Here is a 19,721-nt window from a genome sequence, read left to right as displayed (position 1 = left end):
CCCGAAACGTTGTTTTTCCTGCTGTGCTTTTCCAGCACCACTCTAATATAAACTCTGGTTTCCAGCATCTGCAGTCCTCACTTTTGCCTGGAAAACAGCCCCAGCCTGTCCAGCCTCTCCCTGTAGCTCAAATCCTCCAACCCTGGGGTGGTAATATAAAACCTCCACCCACCTAGCAAAGACCCCACCAAACCCAAACCGCTCTAAGTCATTCCGCTTGGTCAAATGCTTTCTCTGCATCTCAGGAAATCACTAACCCCATAATCAATCATTGCTGACAAGCTTGGACCACATTCAGCAACCTTCTAATATTATTAGAGGACCTACAGCCCCTTATAAAGCCTGTCTGGTCCTCTTAAACAATATGGGGTAACACCTTTTCCAATCTCAGCACCAGGATCTTAGACAATCTTGAAATCTGAATTTAATAGAGAGGTGGGCCTGTATGAAGCACAATCCTCAGGAACCGTCCCCTTAAGAATTAAGGAAATATTAGCTTCTCTCAAAGATGGTGGTAAGCATTCATTCATATAAGAGTGATTATACATCTCCAACATCGGCCCTGACAGAATCCCTATAAACTCCTTATAAAACTCACCCAGGAGACCATCAGGGCCAGGCACTTTGCCACTCTGAAGTTGCCTAGCTGCCTCCTGTATTTCCTGAACTGTCAAGGGGGCATTAAGGAGAGAGATCTGTTCCAAGGTTACCCCTGAGAGGTCCAGGTTCTTAAAAAAAGGCCTCCATTTTACCCCTCCTATCCTCACAACCTTCAGACTGATACAATTCAGAGTAAAAACTCCAAAAAGCCTCATTAATCCTTGGGGCATCGTACATAAGGACCCTGGCGCTGTCTCGGATTGCAGTAATGGACTGGGGAGCACACTTTTTCCCAGTCAGGTACACTAAATACTTCCTTGGCCTATCCCCATACTTGAACTGCCTTTGTCTAACAAAAGCAAGTTCTTTCTTTGTGTTTGGTGTCAGTATTGAATTCAAGGCAGCCTGGAGGGCTGTGATCAGCTGTAGCTTAGTCACCAAAGGCCGCGCAAAATGAGCCACCTCGGTGGCTTTCAACTGAGTCTCAAGTAGACACTACTGTTCCCCCTTCTGTTATTTCTGGCCAGCCAAATAGGAAATACCTAATCCCCTAGCAAAGGCCTTAGCAGTCTCCCATAGCATAGGCAGACTACTAGTTGTGCCTGAGTTAATGGTCAAGATTCCCTGAAACCCCTTCAAAATGCATTCCACAAATTTGGAATCCTTCAGGAGAAAAGTGTCCAAACACCAGTACCACAAACCTAGCCCCTCACTCTTGGCCCTAACCTCCAAACCTCCTTAATCAGAGATAGCTATTTTTCCAATTTTACAACCCATAACTGAATCCAAAAGGGCCGAGGGAGCCAGAAAAAGAAAGAGATCAATCCGCCTGTGACATTTATGTGGGTTTGAAAAAAAGGTGAAGTCCCTGCTGGTAGTGTGAAGACATCTCCAAATGTCCACCAACCCCAACTCCTTGTATAAGTCAGCCACCTGCTTGGCCTGCGAAGAAATAGTTAGGGGCCCACAAGGCATTCTATCAGATCCAAAAGACAATTAAAATCTCCCCCCCCCCCCCAATAATAATGTGTCATGTTCCAAGGGCATTCAGCTTAGAGAAAGCACTAATCAAAAGTTTGAGGGGATACGCCAGAGGACAGTAGACATTTAAAATGCCATATTGCTCCCATGTATCAGGGCTTTAAGTATCACAAACCATCCCTGCTCATCTTTCACCTGCTCTAATAATGTGAACAGAAGATTTTTCTGGATAAGTACCGCCACTCCCCTACTTTTAGTAGTAAAGGATGAAAAGAACACCCGGTCATAACCCCCCTGTTGTAACTTCAGGTGTTCCCCATCATCAAGATGGATTTCCTGCAAGAAAGCGATATCAACCCTTTTCCTCTTAAGGCTAGAAAGCATATTTTTCCTTTTAACAGGTGAATGACTTTCCTTGATGCACCATTTAATAAGACACTTAGCCATATCCCCTTTCAGAGACCCTTGAATCCCTGGGAGGGAGAACCCTAATTGTAAAGCACCGAGCACAGGTAAATAACGACTCAGAGTCAAGAATTACGTAAACAAAAACTACTCTATCATAACTATAAACAACTATTACTACTAGAAAAACTACAAAGAAAACCAACTATAAAACTATGAACAAAAGACTCTACCCCCTGCCCATAGGGGCACTCACCCTACCATCCCCTCCCTCACAGCTCCTTCAAGCCTGGACTGTGTCCCAGCCTTAGGCGAGAGAACAAAACAAGGAGATGATCCCTAAATCAATAGAAAAAAGACAAGTCAGGATAAGCACTCCACTCATCGCTGGCTTCATGTCACCCCTATTTGTGACTAAAAGAGAAAGAGAGCAAACACAAAAAAGGTGGAGACAACAAAGAACATCCACAAAATTTCCCATCAGAAAATCCAGTTATAAAAAAAAGAACAACATATTCCAAGGAATTTTTTTCCAAAAAAGAAATTAGAAGGGAGAAAGAAAGAAAAAGGAGGGAAAACCTGGGGAAAGAAGGAAAAGAGGACAAACATTAACCGTATTCTTGAGGCCAGTCCATCTATTTTAAAGTACCTACAAAGTTTTTAGCTTTATCCGCTGAGTCAAATGTATAAACTTAGTCCTCGTGGCAGAAACGGAGCACTGCAGGGTACATCACGGAGTACTGGATACCCAGGTTCCTCAGCCTCTTTTTAACTTCATCGAAGGACTTCCTTGTTCGAATTAAAGCTTTGAGAAATCCTGGAAAAACATGATTTTCGACCCTTTGTGCAGCAGTGCCTGTGGATCTTTTCCCAGGGATCTGGATGCTTCTATTACTTTTTGCTTGTACTTATATAAGTGGAAGTGTACGAGAACCAGGCGGGACTGCTGCACCGGCCCTGACCTGTGCACTGTAACCCGATAAGCCCTTTCAATCTGCAGCCTGCTGGACTCAAACACAAGGCCAAAAACTTCGGCAGCCAGCTTTCAAAGAAGCTGACTGGCTGCTCACCTTCTTCACCTTCTGGGAGCCCTACGATTCAAAGGTTTATCCTCTAACCTCGATTTTTAAGGTCATCGATGTGGTCTCACAAGGCCTTTCACTCCAGCACCTGGATCAGACTAGATGAGGACTCCATCACCGCTTCCGAGGCCTTGGTTCGACCTTCCACCTCTTCCAGCCGCTCCCGTGGCCCTGAATCCCCTGTTTATCCTTCTGCAGCATGGATGCAATGAGCTAGACCTGGGCACGAGTCTCCCCGGGGATCTCCTCAATCGCAGTCCCAACATTCAAGGCAAGTCTCTCCATCTCCGCAGCCAATTCCTGAGAGTCTGCCAGGTCTGGGTGGGGAGGGTTCAGGAGATGCTACTGTTGCTGCTGTAGGGGAGTGTCCTCCCTGCTGCTATTTGCTCACTCCATTTCCCTTTGGCATCCTTCGCACTCCCAAATGTTAACAAATATGGATGACTGTATCGGCGCTACCTCGAGGAGGTTGAACAGTTCATCTACTTTACTAACACCTTCCACCCCGAACTCAAATTTACCTGGACTGTCTCAGACTCCTCCTTCCCCTTCCTAGACCTCTCCATCTCTCTCTCTTGGACGACCGACTCAACACGGACGTATACTATAAACCGACCGACTCCCACAGCTACCTAGATTGCACCTCTTCCCACCCTGCCCCCTGTAAAAACGCCATCCCATTTTCCCAATTCCTTTGCCTTCGCCGCATCTGCTCCCAGGAGGACCAATTACAATACCGAACAACCCAGATAGCCTCCTTCTTCAAAGACCGCAATTTCCCCTCAGACGTGGTTGACGATGCTCTCCACCGCATCTGCTCCACTTCCCGCTCCTCCGCCCTTGAACCCCGCCCCTCCAATCGCCACCAGGACAGAACCCCACTAGTCCTCACCTACCACCCCACCAACCTCTAGATACATCGGATCACCCTTCGTCATTTCCGACACCTCCAAACGGACCCCACCACCAAGGATATATTTCCCTCCCCACCCCTATCAGCATTCCGGAAAGACCACTCCCTCCGCGACTCCCTTATCAGATCCACACCCACCAACCCAATCTCCACTCCCGGCACCTTCCCCTGCAACCGCAAAAAATGCAAAACTTGCGCCCACACCTCCCCCCTCACTTCCCTCCAAGGCCCCAAGGGATCCTTCAATATCCATCAGAAATTCACCTGCACCTCCACACACATCATCTATTGCATCCGCTGCACTCGATGTGGCCTCCTCTACATTGGGAAGACAGGCTGCCTACTTGCGGAACATTTCAGAGAACAGCCCTGGGACACCCGCATCAACCAACCCAACCGCCCCATGGCTGAACACTTTAACTCCCACTCCCACTCCAACAAGGACATGCAGGTCCTTGCCTCCTCCATCGCCAGACCATGGCAACACGACGCCTGGAGGAAGAGCGACTCATCTTCCGCCTAGGAACCCTCCAACCACAGGGGATGAATGCGGATTTTTCCCGCTTCCTCATTTCCCCTCCCCCCACCTTTTCTCAGTCCCAGCCCTCAGACTCAGCACCGCCTTCTTGACCTGCAATCTTCTTCCTGACCTCTCCGTCCACACCCCCTCTCCGGCCTATCACACTCACCTTAACCTCCTTCCACCTATCGCATTCCCAACGCCCCTCCCCCCTACCTTTTATCTTAGCCTGCTTGGCACACCCTCCTCATTCCTGAACAGCTTATGCCCAAAACACTGATTCTCCTTCTCTTTTGATGCTGCCTGACCTGCTGCGCTTTTCCAGCAACCCCTTTTTAAATTTCTGATCTCCAGCATCTGCAGTCCTCACTTTCTCCTAAGAAACACCAGTATGCCTTGATTGGTAGGCAGAGCTGTCCACGGTAGTTCTATAGAATCGCCGCCATCTTACCAAGTGTTAAAATAATGTTTGAATTTTAGATTATCAGTAGTTGCAGATGAGCATTGGCTAGCTCCAAATACGTTTACTTTGTTAAAAATAAGAACAGAAAGCTCTTCTAGAACAGTGATTTAAATCCAGTAAAGATTTTAGAAAGACACGAGAGGCTTGGTTTTTTAAACACAGAAGGTGGTTTGCACGTGGAATGAACTTCCTGAGGAAGTGGTGGATGTGGGCACACTTACAATGTTTAAAAGACATTTGGAGAAGTACATGAATAAGAAAGGTTTGGAGAGGTATGGGCAAGGAGCAGGCAGGTGGGACTAGTTTAGTTTTGGATTCTGTTCAACATGGATTGGTTAGATTGCTGTATGACTCTAAGTATTAGGCACAAGGCTGTCAAAGCCCTGAGCAGCAACAGAGAAGATTTTGCAGAAAGGTACCAGGAATAAAGGGCATAAATAATAGGGGGAGATTGTGGAAACTGCAGTTATTCTCCTCAAAGCTCAGGTTATGGGGAATAGTGAGCAGAGGTGTGCAAAATCATGACAATTCTAGTAAAGTTTCTGAGTAGAAATTGTTTTCATTGTCACGAGGGTAAGAAAGCAGAGAACTCATTTAAGATTGCGATTCCTCTGTATCTGCAAGGGTTCCATCCCTGAGAACTCCCTCAGAACATATTGGAAAAAAGTTAAATTGGTTCAAAATATTGTGGATACACAATTTTTGTCTGCTAACGTTGATTTTTGTTACTTATTTTTTGGTGCAGAAAAGTCTATTCATGATTCGTGACTTTGCAGATTGAGACAATTTACTGTAACTAGCAAAAGATTCAGTGTAATTAAGTTTTTTTTAAAATGCTAAGTTATATTCTGGAACACACTCCTGAAAGAGTGGTAGAAGTAGAAGTAGATGTTATATTACATTTCAAAAGCAAACTAAATACTTGGAAAAAAACATAAGCCTACAGAGAAAGAAGAGAGTTGTAAAAATTGATAACCTTTCAAAAAGCTAGCACAAGAACCCATTGGACCAAAAAATCCTTTGTTTTCATAAGAGAGATTTTTAAACAAAAGAAGGTATTGAAAAGGAGAATGCAGAGTAACTTCTAAGAAAACTCAAATAGTTAATATAAATACATGTGAGTATTGTAAGGGTGCATGTGGGCTTATTACACGCTAATGAAGATGCCATAATGAACAACAGAAATTAGGTATGTTATAGCCATTTTGTGTAATGTTCATCAGATCATATTTATTTCTGTTCAGTTCACCAGTTTTGTTCTGAACGCTACACACATCCCCAGTACTGGTGCCAGTGCCACTAAAACCACAACCCACTTCTGTCACATCATTCTTTGAGACAAACGTTAATTTCTTTAATCTTATTTGCCTTATGCTAACTTGCACACGGCTCAGGTAAGAATCTAAACGTTATTACCTTTGACGCAGTTTCATAATTTGATGCCAATATCTCGTATTGAATGCCCAGAATCTATTTCCTTTTTCTGCCAATGCTTTTAGTTTCTACATGCATCACAAAGACCAGATCCTCTCCTCCCATCCAGCCCTGACTACGTGGCACAAACCCTGGAGAGGACACGCAACACTGATTTTTGGACACACTCTTTTCATGATGGAGAAAGGCATCAATATCCCTCACTATACTGTCCCCTACAAACACACTTCTTTTTCCTTCTCCCCATTCACATCATGGATAGTTAACCCATCAAATCTGCAGCCCATGCTCTCATCCAAACAAGGTGAAAAGAACCTTAATCTGTTGGACAATTAGATAGGATCCCACCTTCTTGATCGCCTTATCTGCTTCACTTGCAATCACACCCTCCCAACCAACCAAATCATAAGGGTGTGATCACTTCCAAGAATAAAACATCCAGGTAACTTGCTCCTAGATGTATCACAGTGTCTGCAGCTCAGGATGTGTGTTCAGGAACAGAGTTGACTTGATTCAATTGTTAGAACACTGGTGAGACTGCACCTGGAATGTTATGTGCAATTCTGCGTCCTTATCACAGGAAGGATATTCTTGCCATAAAGCGAGTTCAGCAGAGGTTTACCAGGCTTAGATTAGATTAGATTTTTAGATTAGATTCCTTACAGTGTGGAAACAGGCCCTTCGGCCCAACAAGTCCACACCGACCCTCCGAAGCGCAACCCACCCAGACCTATTCCCCTACATTTACCCCTTCACCTAACACTACGGGCAATTTAGCATGGCCAATTCACCTAACCTGCACATTTTTGGATTGTGGGAGGAAACTGGAGCACCCGGAGGAAACCCATGCAGACACGGGGAGAATGTGCAAACTCAACACAGTCAGTCGCCTGAGGTGGGAATTGAACCCGGGCCTTTGGCACTGTGAGGCAGCAGTGCTAACCACTGTGCCACCGTGCCACCCGTGTCATATGTGGAAATACTAAGGAGACTACGCCTGTATTCTTGGAAGATTAAAATATGGGAGGAGATCTCACAGAAACTTAAAGAAACAGACAGTGGATACATGAAGGATGGTTCCCATGGCTGTGGGAATAGTTTCAGAATAAAGGTTAAGCTATTCACAATCTACACAAGGAGGAATTCCTTCATGCAGAGGGTGGTGAATCTTTAAGATTCTTTATTCCAGAGCTCTGCAACCACTCAGCCTTTAACTAAATTTAAGATAGAGATCGATAGATTTCTAGCTTCAGATCATAACAAAGGATATGTGAATAGTATAGGAATGTGGCTTTGAAACGGATGATCAGCCATTACCGAGAATGGCAGAGCAGGCTCAAGGAGTAGCCAATTCCTGCTCTAATGCTCCAACTGAAACTCTGAGCTGAAATTCTTCAGATACAGACACTTACTGCATATGTGTTTGCTGTGGACTGTACCAGCATACAGAAGCTTCCAAATTGTGCAGATGTAGTACCTCATCTGTCTTATTGTACTCAAATTTATTTATTACTTATAATTCCTTTCCTAATGGTATTGTAGGAGTACCTACACAAATAAATTGAGAGGTTCAAGTAGGCAGCTCATCACCACCTTCTCAAGGGCAATGAGAGATAGACAATAAATGTCAGCCCAGCCAGTGTTGGCCTCATTCCATAAATAAAGACTTTAAACAATTAATAAACTTTAACAATAAAATTAATAAATTATATTTTAAAGATAATAAGCAAGACGGGGAAAAAAAATCTATGAAGGAAACAGATATAAGTAAAAGAAAACAACATGATGCAACATTTATAAGTAGTCAGATGCTCAATGTCAAAGGATACATGGGTATGGGCCGAAAAATGGGATTAAAATAGTTAGGTGGTTTTTATAGTCCAGCACAGGCACATGGGCTGAAAGGCCTTTTTCTGTGCTGTAGATCTCTATAACTCCATAATCTATGAAAACAAAGTAACTGCAGGCATTTCAGCACCACCATCATCATCTTCTCAAGGGCAATCAGGGATGGACAAATGATACCCACAAGCCATTTTTTTAAATCTCAAAATTGATGACAAACATTTCCAATCTTTGCTGTTTAGGTTAGCCTAATCAGTGCATTTTTTAAAATTTTCTAACTTTGGCACAGTATCTGTAAGTGGCTAATGCTCTTTCAGAGAGCCCAGCTTCTTTTGCTATGAACAGAGGCTGACCACACTAACATATGCTAGCTCGCAGTCTAGGCCAAAAGCATTCAGATATCTACAAACTATTTCAAATGCTAAAATGAAACCTAAAGGATGGGCTTGAAATATGATAGTGTCACATGATTTCAGGTTTATACCATCAAATTAACAGTGATTTAAGATCTCAATAAGGAAGGCAGGCACTGACTCAGCTCAACAAATGACAGTACCAAGGACATTGTCCATAATGTATTCAGATAACATCTCTTTACAAATATTTCTAAAATTCACATGTCTGAAAGTTCAAATATTTGTATAAATTTGGGCTGCTAATCAGACACAAACATTTGTGGGAAAATGAAAAGAAAAGAAAAAGGGAGAAAAAGAGAAAAGGACATTTTTAAAAAGTTCACAGGAGTCAAACACGTTCCGGGATACATTGTGCTCTTACCTTGTAAAACAACCATTCATCTATTTTAACTGAGCTGTGTCCACCCGAAGCAGCCAGTTTCATCTTCACATCTTCTTTTTCCTTTGTTTCAATCTGAAATAAAAATCATTACTGAGGTCAAGATTTGGTTTTCGCAAGCACCAGCAACTCAACACATCCCACATTGTCCATGGCAAGGAAAATGGAATTACATAGGAGCACCACAAATGGCTGCCCAAACAACATACTGATCTGGATGATAAAGTACTCAGATGGCCGACAGAAAAGCATGTGTCTACTAAAGTCACCTGCCAACTTAGCACTTTGGAGAATAAAGAGAAAATAAGCTGTAATTTCTAATGAATCAAGCCGTTTTTGAATATTTCAGAATCAATGTTTCCAATACGACCCACACATCAACAGAATTCCAGGCATGCAGTTTCAGTGCAACGAAAAAAACATAGGAGCAAATTCTTTCCTGAACCACTAGACAAAAATTTTGTTCTCAAAAGCAAGGCAACCGAGAAATATCATGCCAAAGGTTTGTAACCATGAAATCCTCCCATCTCACCAAATTTATTAAATTAATGCAGTAATGGCCTAGATTTTATCACTCAATCAATGGAGAACTCTTAACAGCAAGACTGTAAGAGTTTGCCATCAGTTCAGTGTGAAACCAATGGGAGCTTCTGGCATCCATACATGCACAGAAAGAGAAGCACACTGTGCAGGATGGGAAACTGGAAATCACTTCAATTTGTAAACTCCCACTTCTTAAATATTATTTTTATTATATTCATTTATGCTGTTCTAGAAGACCAAGAAAAAGATTTGAATGATTGATTGAGGAGTGTCTGGGTATTAAATATCTCAAGTCACAATTAGTAAAATCTCTCTGGTCGTGAAATTAAAAAACAAAATTCCACATACTATTAGAACTAAGAAAAATAATTACAAATTCATTAATCAGCTTCTGCCTTATAGATAGCAATCTTTATTTCAGTTTCTTTCTGTCATGTGACTCAGAAGTGAATCAGAATCTGGCTTCCACATCCTGGGTTGCTGTCTTTGACACATTTGAGGTGAATTACTCTGAAGCTAAGCTGACAACATTACTGTTGCTGGACAATATGAATTGGCACAAAATTAAATTAGGAAAATTGGGAAATGCAAAATCCAAGCCAGACAGCACTCTACCTTTATGGGAAACTTTTCTTAAGTAAGGGACCAGAGCCATCACTTTGCCACTGGGCACTACACTGAGCCAATGAGCTTTCGTTTGTTGTTCCTCAAAGAGGGGGTGAGGCACTATGTTATAGGATGTGGGTGATGCTGGCTAGGCCAGCATTTGATACCCATCCTTAAACACCCCGGATTAGATGGTGTTGAGCTGCTTTCTTAAACCACTGCAGGTTTAAAGGTGTAGGTATATTCAGTGCTCTTAGGAAGGAAGTCCCAGGATTTTGATCCAGTAACAGTGAAGGAATAGCAATACAGTTCCAAGTCAGGATGATGCAGGACTGGAGGGGAACTTGTAGTCGGTGATGTTCCATGCATTGGCTGCCTTGGTTAGATAGTTCAACTTTTGAAGTACCATACAAACTATCCATTTAAGATAGAAAACAAACAGTGGAGGCCATCCAACCCCTTAAATTTATTCCATCATTCATTTAAAGTACAAATGATTAGGACCTAAACTTCCATCTACCTGCCTTGGGTCACAAAGTCCAATATACTCACCAAACAAAAATCTATCAATCTTAGTTTCAAACCATTAATTGGTACCGACCTCTTCAATGGCACAAGTTCTACATTTCCATGAATCCAACTTGCAGCCACTTGTAAAATATTTGCATTTCTTTCAGCATGATGCCTTAAGAGTTGGAAATAACTGCACATAAATATAATTGTCTAAAAAAAGTGCAGTTTCCATGTATGCCAAATTACAGAGGTGCATAAATATAAAAAGTCAAAACTGAAAGCATTGATAGCTTACTTTCCAAGGAGTCTCTTGTACTTTACTAAGTGCCTTTTCCTGAATGCCTTAGAAAATAAACAATTTAGCGCAATTTCAATGACTAGAAAAGCACCGTTTAGGTGCATTCAATGCAATCCTTTATTTGCAATATCACAAGCTGTCAAATACTGCAGGACTACACTTGTCTTACAGTTATACTCACAGTCACAGTGTTTCCACCCCAGTTCCAATTCATTATTATTGATCAATCAACACTCACTTTGTAAAATAATTAAGCTAGCTCAATTTTTGGCACAAAATTAATTTCAAAACATAAACATCAAACTCTTCTCTCAGTCCTGGACATTGGGAACTCTGGTATGAAGTTGCTATGGTATGACACTTACATTGCTGAGAGTCCATCTATTATAACCCCATAATCACCAACTTTGTGCCTTTTAACATCTCCTTTGTCATTTCATCTTTGTTAGAACACACACCCTCAAAGGCCTTTTTCTTCTGTTCTTTCCTTTCAATGTTCCAATGTTCCCATGCCTCCATCAACGTAATTCCCTGCCTTTAGCCTGTGAAATCATCAACTCTTTCCAGTGCTGATGAAAAGCAAGTGACTGGAAACCTATGTTCACAAATGTTATGAGAAACAAATCAAAGTATGACTTCCAGAACTTGCTTAAAAGAAATTACAAGTTGATCCTGATGTTGAAAGATGCCTCGCTGGACTTCTTGTGCAAGTATGCTAAATGTCTCGCTATTGCCCACATCATTCAGTACTCTATAAAATCTGCCCATGTCTTTGGGTGAGGGCCAGAATCAGACAATAATCAAGTCTTTTTTTTAAACCAAAGCAGACAACAGATGAAGTGCCTAAAATAACACAGGCTTGCTGTCGAGAATGACTGTGATTTAACAGAAAAGGTAAGGTTACACTGATTACATTCTAGGGAAATATGAGTTAATTCACTGGATGGCAAGTGGTAGGGTTGGGATTAAAAAAAAAAGGGGAAAAGATGTACCATAGGTTAGTAGGTGTAGAGTTTTATAAGTTACCAGTCACCTTGAGCCTCTGGGAAAGAAGATCCAGAAGCAGCATCCTGATCAGCAATCAGATTATTACAGCAAACCCAGAAAGTGGGACCACTGAACTGCCTTCTCAGCATTTCCACCTGCCCACAACACCAATGCTTTTGGGTCAGTGTGTATACAGTACACATGTAGAAAGGGAGGCTCTAGGTGGGTTAGACAAGTGGAGTTAACAAGTGGAGTTATTTACAGGCAGCACAGCGGTTAGCACTGTTGACTCATGGTGCCAGGGACCCAGGTTCAATACCAGCCTTAGGGATTGTGTGTGCGTGTACGTGTACGTGTAGTTCGCATGTTCTCCCAGTATCTGAATTTCTGCTGGGTGCTACAGTCTCCTCCCACAGTCCAAAGATTTGCAGATTAGGTGGGTTGGCCATGCTAAATGGGCCGTAGTGTCCAGTGATATACAGGCTAAGTGGATTAGCCAGGGTAAATGTAGGGTTACAGGGATATCGTAGGGAGCTGGGTCTGAGTGGGATGCTCTTCGGAGGATAGGTGTAGACATAATTAGTTAAATCGCCTCTTTCCACATTATAGGGATTGCATAATTCACAAATACATTCTGACTAGACATATACAATTATTTGTAATAAAACATAACGCTTGTCAAGTATAGAAACCCAGCCCATGCCTTCTACCAAGCTAGATCTAAAAGCCAGGTAAATTGGGAAATTCTGCAGACTTGAATTTTTTTGTTAACTATTTTGACAACTCCAAAAATTTTGGGGCTTGATTTCCAAAACATTGTACCAGAGAGAGGTAACATAAGCCAAATATAATTTCTGTAAAAGATAACCCTCATTATTCAACTTCAGTGTGCAATTTAAATTGCAGCTTCGCTTGTTTTAAATTATAAACTGGATTGCAATTTTCAGAAACTTAAGTTTATTTTAACCAATCACAAAAAAGGCAAAATCAAGTAAAAGAACATTATGTTCAATATTTTTGGGGCAGGACAGTGGCTCAGTGGTTAGCACTGCTGCCTCGCAGCACCAGGGTCCCAGGTTTGATTCCAGCCTTGGGCGACTGTCTGAGTGGAGTTTGCACATTCTCCCCGTGTCTGTGTGGGTTTCCTCCCACATTTCAAAGATGTGCAGGTTAGGTGAATTGGCCATGCTAAATTGCCCATAGTGTTAGGTGCATTAGTCAGAGGGAAATGGGCCTGGGTGGGTCGGTGTGGACTTGTTGGGCCGAAGGGCCTGTTTTCACACTGTCGGAAAACAAATCTAATTTTGTTGTACAATTCCCTAAAATGTTAATTAGCATCTATAGATTATGAAGCAATTATGTTCAACTGTAATTCAAATGAATATTTTATTATCCATAATACATTACAATTGCATTACAAAGTTTACCATACAATAATTTTTTTTGGAAGGGTGTTGGGATTTGTCAACTTATTTGATTTCTGTTTCAGGTGAAGTCTACCTTCCAAATTCTTTTGCTAAAGTTCCTCCTTCCAAGTACAGTGAAAGTTCAGTAAAATAATTCACCAGGAACTCCCTTGTAGCAGGGATCTCACAGCTTCGAAAAGAGATAAACCTTTATTAAAATCTCCAATTTGTTTGTTAAGAATTTGAGAAATAAGACTTTTCTTGTGAACATGGTAGAGTTATAGTGCAGTACTTTTCTAATGTGGTTTCACTTAATAGAACCCAACATTAGGGTGGCACAGTGGTTAGCACTGATGCCTCACAGCGCCAGCGAACCGGGTTCAATTCCCATCCTGGGCAAACTGCCTGTGTGGAGTTTGCACATTCTCCCCGTGTCTGCGTGGGTTTCCTCCGGGTGCTCCGGTTTCCTCCCACAGTCCAAAGATGTGCAGGTTAGGTGAATTGGCCAGACGAAATTGCCCGTAGTGGTAGGTGCATTAGTCAGGGGTAAATGTAGGGGAATGGTCCGAGTGGGTGTGGACTTGTTGGGCCGAAGGGCCTGTTTCCACATGGTAGGGAATCTAAAACAAAATTGCAACATCTTGAGAGGACCTTACACAGGAAAACTTCTATCCTCAAAGGGCGGTGCATACCAGATTATAATTGGCTGCACTATTTTCAACAAAACTGACAAAGGATGCAACACTGATTCCACTCTATGGCAGCCGTGTCAGCAAGACAATTTTCCATTGAAAAGGCAAATCAAATTCTAAGCAAAAAAAAATTACCTTTGAACTACACAAGTGAATATATTCAAAGGAAGATAAATTATAATTCCCCAGACTTGCCTTCACCTTCAAGATAGGTAACCCACGTGGCAGTTTCAAAAGTCATTTGGCATTGCTAACAGTAACAGACTTTGACAGAAAAAAGTATCTGAAGTCAGTTAGTTGAACAGAAATATTAAATACTTTGATCAAAGATTGTACAAAATAACGTTACAAACATTCTGCTGTTCAACTTGGTGATTTATCAATTATGCTTATCTGCAGAAACATGTACAAAGATTCATTACAGCCTAAAGGAAGAGATCAATAACAATTAATTACATGTCAGTTGTATCATAATGCTTTTGGGAAGTGCCTTGAGTCATTGTACCATGATAAAATGCAATATAGTCAGCTGTTGTTGCAGTATATTTTTAAAACAGAGTACAAGACTTCTTTGGAAATGCTCTTATTTTTCAGAAAAGGTAATGAAAAAACATCCACAGCAACCAGCATCCAAGCTGGAGGGGTTTTTATCTCAAAGATGTCACCTCATTCTATCAAGATCATAATCCCAAAGTCTTTATTTGGGACATTATTTGGCTTCCACTGTATAACGACTCAATTTCAATGAGCCACAATCCATACCTGGAAGTGAAAGGCAACAAACAATCCTTTGTTGGAAGTTCCATGTCTACACTGACTTTCAAACTATGAATTTAGAGGTACAAACAATAGAAACAGTTTCAACAGTAGCTTTTAAAAAAGAACAGAGTTGTACTTGGGAGAGAAAATTGTAAGGGTGTGGGAGAAACAGCAAGAGGTGACAGACCAAGTAGATTCTACTTTGAAAAAGGCAACTCAGACTCTTATAATTTTTTAAAATATTTATTCTTCTGAAGCAAGTGCCTCCACTAAGGCCAGCATTCATTGCAGTCTTCATAAACTTTTGCAGAACTTGGTACATACGTTGTTGCAGCTACAGTGCTACTTGGAAGGGAGCTCCAGGTAAGGGATTTTGACCCAACGACAATGATAGAATAGTGATTTATCTCCAAATCTAGGTGGTCACGATGGATAAGGAAACATGCATGTTTTGATGTTTTGATACATCTAAGAGCTGCTCCACCAAAGAGATCATGATAATGCACAACTACAATTTGCTACCTTTTCTCTTACTGATTGAAATCTCTCAGTCCTGTACTAAATGACCTAGCATCTACAGCCCTCTCCAATGTAGATTCATTCACCCAAGAAGAAATGCCTCTTCATTTCTGTTTTAAATAAGCGACCCAGTATTCTGAGATTATGCCTGCCAATCCTAGACTCTCCCACAAGGGGAGACAATGCCAGTATATCTTTCCTTCAATAAAGGATCAAAACAATTCACAGCATTCTAGGGGTGGTCTGATTAGTGCCTTGTATAGTTTCAGCAAGACCTCCCTATTTTCTATTCCATTCTCTTTGTAATAAAGGTCAACATTTGATTTGCCTTCCCTATTGCCTGCTGACTCTAGCTTTTTATGACTTACACATGAGGACTTCTGCACGGTGGCTCAGTAATTAGCACTGCTGCCTCACAGCACAAGGGACGTGGTTTGATTCCAGCCTCAGGTGACTGACTGAGTGGAGTCTGCACATTCTCCTTGTGTCTGCCCTGTGGGTTTCCTCCCACAATCCAAAGATTTGCAGGTGAGGTGAATTAGCCATTCTAAAATTGCCCAAAGTGCTCAGGGATGTGTAGGTCAGGTTCATTAGTCAGAGGAAAATGTAGATAGTAGGAAAATGGGTCTGGATGGGTTACTCCTTGGAGGATTGGTGTGGACTTGCAATGCCAAATGGCCTGTTTCCACACAGTAGGGATTCTATGACTCTGAAATGCCTCTGTGCACAATCTTTCTCTGCTTAATTACTATTCAGCTCCTCTGTTCTTCCAGCCAAAAGTATATAACCTCACACTTTCAGACATTATATTCCATCTGACAAAATTTTACTCACTCATTTAACCTGCCTAATACCCTCTGCAGACTACGTCATCCTCACTTGCTTTCCCACCTGTGTCATCTGCAAACTCGGATATAGTACATTCAGTTTCCTCATCCATATCCATAATAGACTGTAGATAATTTTGACCCCATCCCTGTGGCATTCCATTAATTATAGGTTGCCATCCTAAAAAGATCCCTTTTATATCAACTCTGTCTGTTACCCAATTCTCGATCCATGCAAATGTACTACTCCAGACACCAAAAGCTCTTACGTTTTAAGTAGCCTGTCACACCTGACCTTGTTGAATACCTTTTAGAAATCCAAATTCATAAGAATTATTGATTCCCTTTTTAATCTTTCCGGTTAGCTACTTCCTCAAAAAAAGTATCAGGTATTATTTCCCATTCATGAAGCAATATTGAAGCTGCTCAATTAGATTATGTATTTCTAAATTCTATGCAGTTACATCCTTTGGAAAACTTTATTGGGTGCCCTTGTCTTTCGAGTTAGTAGAGATCAAAGGAGCCAGAACGCCATGTGGTGTGTGTGTGTGTGTGTACTCACTAGTGGTGTGTGTCTGTGTGTGGACACGTGCAACTGAACCTCCAACAGACAGAAATGGTCAGTCTTACATGCTTTTAGTGAAACCATGAAACACTCACTATTCTATGCAGCATTCACACCTTTTCTAACCCTAATTCCCAACCATCCCACCACCACAACTGCCCTCACAAATCTAAACCCCTCATCCCAACGCCAGAACTTTGACTGACTGTAAATGGTAAGGGATCACAACAATTTTCCAGCTATGAAATGAGGTCCAGATGGAACAGAGTTTGAGAGTCCCTGTTATAAAGGCACACAATGCTGATCTTATGCATCAATGGTGGAGAAAGTGAATTTTTAGAGGGATAGGGTGTGAAACAAGCAGCTGCTTTGTCCTAGATTGAAACTTCTTGAATACTGTTAGAAGTGCATCCATCCATGCAAATGGAGCACATTCTGTCACACTCCTGAGGAGTCAGAAGTGAGTCACTTTCTGCAGAATCCCCACCCTTGCAGCCATAATGGATGTAGGTCTGGTCTTAGTTAACTTCTGTTAATATAACCCTCTGGGTTTTGATGGCATTGGATTAAGCAATTGTGTTACACAGACTGGCTCAGACGGTTAGCACATAGTGCTAACAATGCCAAGGTCACAGGTTCAATGACCAATAACACTGCGCTGCAAGTCAGGCCTTAATTTTGAAGGGGCAGTAATGTAGTGGTAGTGTCAATGTACTCATTAATCCAGAACCAAAGAGCATGGTGCTGGGAAAGCAAAGCTGGTCAGGCAGTGTCCGAGGTGGAGAATCGACATTTCATATAGAAGTCCTTCATCAAGAATGAGTTAATCCGGAATTCCAAGATAATATCCCAACAACATGAGTTCAAATCTGTAAAAGATCCATTTGGTTCACCAATGCCCTTTAGGGAAGGAAATATGCAATCCTTATCTATTCAGTCCTAGATGAGCCACCAGACCCACAGCAATGCTGTTGACTCTGGAATGCCCTCTGGGCAATTAGGTATAGGTGATAAATGCTGGACTAGTCAGCAACATCCCATGAACAAATAAAAAAACAATGTCATAGGGAGATGGTTCGATTCAGTCTCATTGAAAATGGTTATTACCGGTCACTGGTACTGGTGTGTTTATACATGCCATTAGCTCTCTTTTCGATTCAAAACATGGAATAACTATCCAAATCCACTCCGTAAAAATCATTCACAAAATTGCAAAGTATCAAAAATTTGTTTCTTTAAATCAAATCTACTTGTAGTTTCTATATATTTAAATGAAGAATGGAACAGAAGGCTGTGGTAATAGGATCCAGTAAAATGAGAGAAGGTTCATTTGCACCATGAAGTCCAGCGTGAACATGTTGAGCCAAGTGGCCTGTTTCTACACTGCCCATTCAATATGATGTAAATTATAATTATAAATTTAGAAAAATACTGGATCAAACAGCAAAACCTTGCAATACTCCAATAAATCAATCTGCTTTGTAAAATCACCAGAGAAATCAGTTAACATAGTAGTACCAGCTGAAAATGCTGATACACACATTGGTCTCATTAAACATATGGACACTGCATTTGTTAAATCACAGCTATGTTAATCAATCAAACTGAGAGAATCATTTCCATATTTTTCCTCCAGGTTTTAAACAAACAATAACCCTTGCAACAACACCAACCAGCTTCAAATCACCAATTTATTGCAATTCCCAAGTTTATTTTTAAACTGCATCAAGAACAGAGAGAATGATAGAAAGTTTTCAGCAGATAAGGCAGTTCTTAGGGAGACTGAAACAAAAAAAAATTCAGCCTCATGACATTCTCAATTTGAAGTTTCTTTATGATACGCTTTCTAAATTTTTCATATTTTCTTTGAAACACCCTCATCTTTTATTTAAAAACTTTCAGTCTATTGGATTTCCATTCTTCCCAGATCTTTCTGAAAGCTTTTCCTTTCAAATCAGTGCCGTCATCACACATTTGATGATGAATTCATTGACTGAGGAAGTTAACTGTTTCCCCTTTATACAGATGCCACCAGATCTGCTGATATTTCCAGTACTTTTTGTTCTGGTTTTATATTTCCAGCATGCTTTCACCTTTTATGTTTGCCCTCTAGCTCATTATAGTTGAGGGAACCTCTGCTGCAGAAAGAACATATTATTCAGAATAGCAAGCAGCTTATGCCATGTTCATGTTTCAGATAAACCTTCTCCTACACCTTTTCATTTCACCATTCCTCGTTCTGTCATGGGAAATGGACATCACTGACTAAGCCAACATTTGTTGCCTGTCCTCAGGAAGGTGGTGGTCAGATGGCTACTTGACATCCGTAGTCACGCTGTATAGGTGCAGCAACAGTACTGTGAAGTTCATCCTCTTTCTCCTTGTCAATCCTTCATCCCTCCTTATCATTGCAATCTTCTCCAGCCCCACAATCTGAGATACTTTGCTCCTCTAATTCCAGACCCAAAAATTATTCATAGTACAATGGAGGTAATTTTTTTAAAAGAGCTTAATGCTGTTACCCTACTTCCTTTAAACAACTTCAACATTTGCTGTTCTCATAAGCACAAGCATAAATTTCAGCAACTGTTCCATCATTAATCTGTCCTTCACATTTAAAACAAAAAAGTTCAGTACAGATTGCAATCATTACCTTCATCCATTATCTGATCATTCAGCAGGGTACAGCAATTTCACTAAAAGCATGGAGGCTGAGGGCTAGGATTCTTGAACTTTTGAAAACTGTTTTAATGACAAATGACAGCACAGCAAGAAAAAAAATGCACCAGAATAATAGCACCACCCACTGGATTAGAAGTTAAAAACATAGTCATCGAATCATATTCACAGGGATGGCAAATCACAACAATAGCATCATCCTCAAGATCTAACTTTTTCCAGAGTCCTCAAGAACAAATCTAATTTAATTAAACTATCTGCTCAAATTTTTTTGACTTTTTTTAATGTT

General features: G+C 41.2%; 1 protein-coding gene across 1 annotated transcript in view; it reads right to left on the bottom strand.

The window, feature by feature from the left end:
• The window catches only part of prim2 (DNA primase subunit 2), a 212,204-nt gene that overhangs the window by 152,671 nt on the left and 39,812 nt on the right, over positions 1–19,721 (bottom strand). Inside the window, exon 5 of the mRNA XM_087975924.1 lies at positions 9,021–9,113. Within this exon, the coding sequence (XP_087832050.1) occupies positions 9,021–9,113 (93 nt within the window). The remainder of the gene's footprint in view (positions 1–9,020; positions 9,114–19,721) is intronic.

This window comes from Chiloscyllium plagiosum, unplaced genomic scaffold (genome assembly GCF_037043375.1).
Source record: "Chiloscyllium plagiosum isolate Xiang-an unplaced genomic scaffold, Cpla_swu_hap1 HiC_scaffold_3, whole genome shotgun sequence".
In the NCBI taxonomy this organism is placed as follows: Eukaryota; Metazoa; Chordata; class Chondrichthyes; order Orectolobiformes; family Hemiscylliidae; genus Chiloscyllium; species Chiloscyllium plagiosum.
Note: the sequence above shows the minus strand (reverse complement) of the source record. Positions and strands in the feature narration are given on the sequence as shown.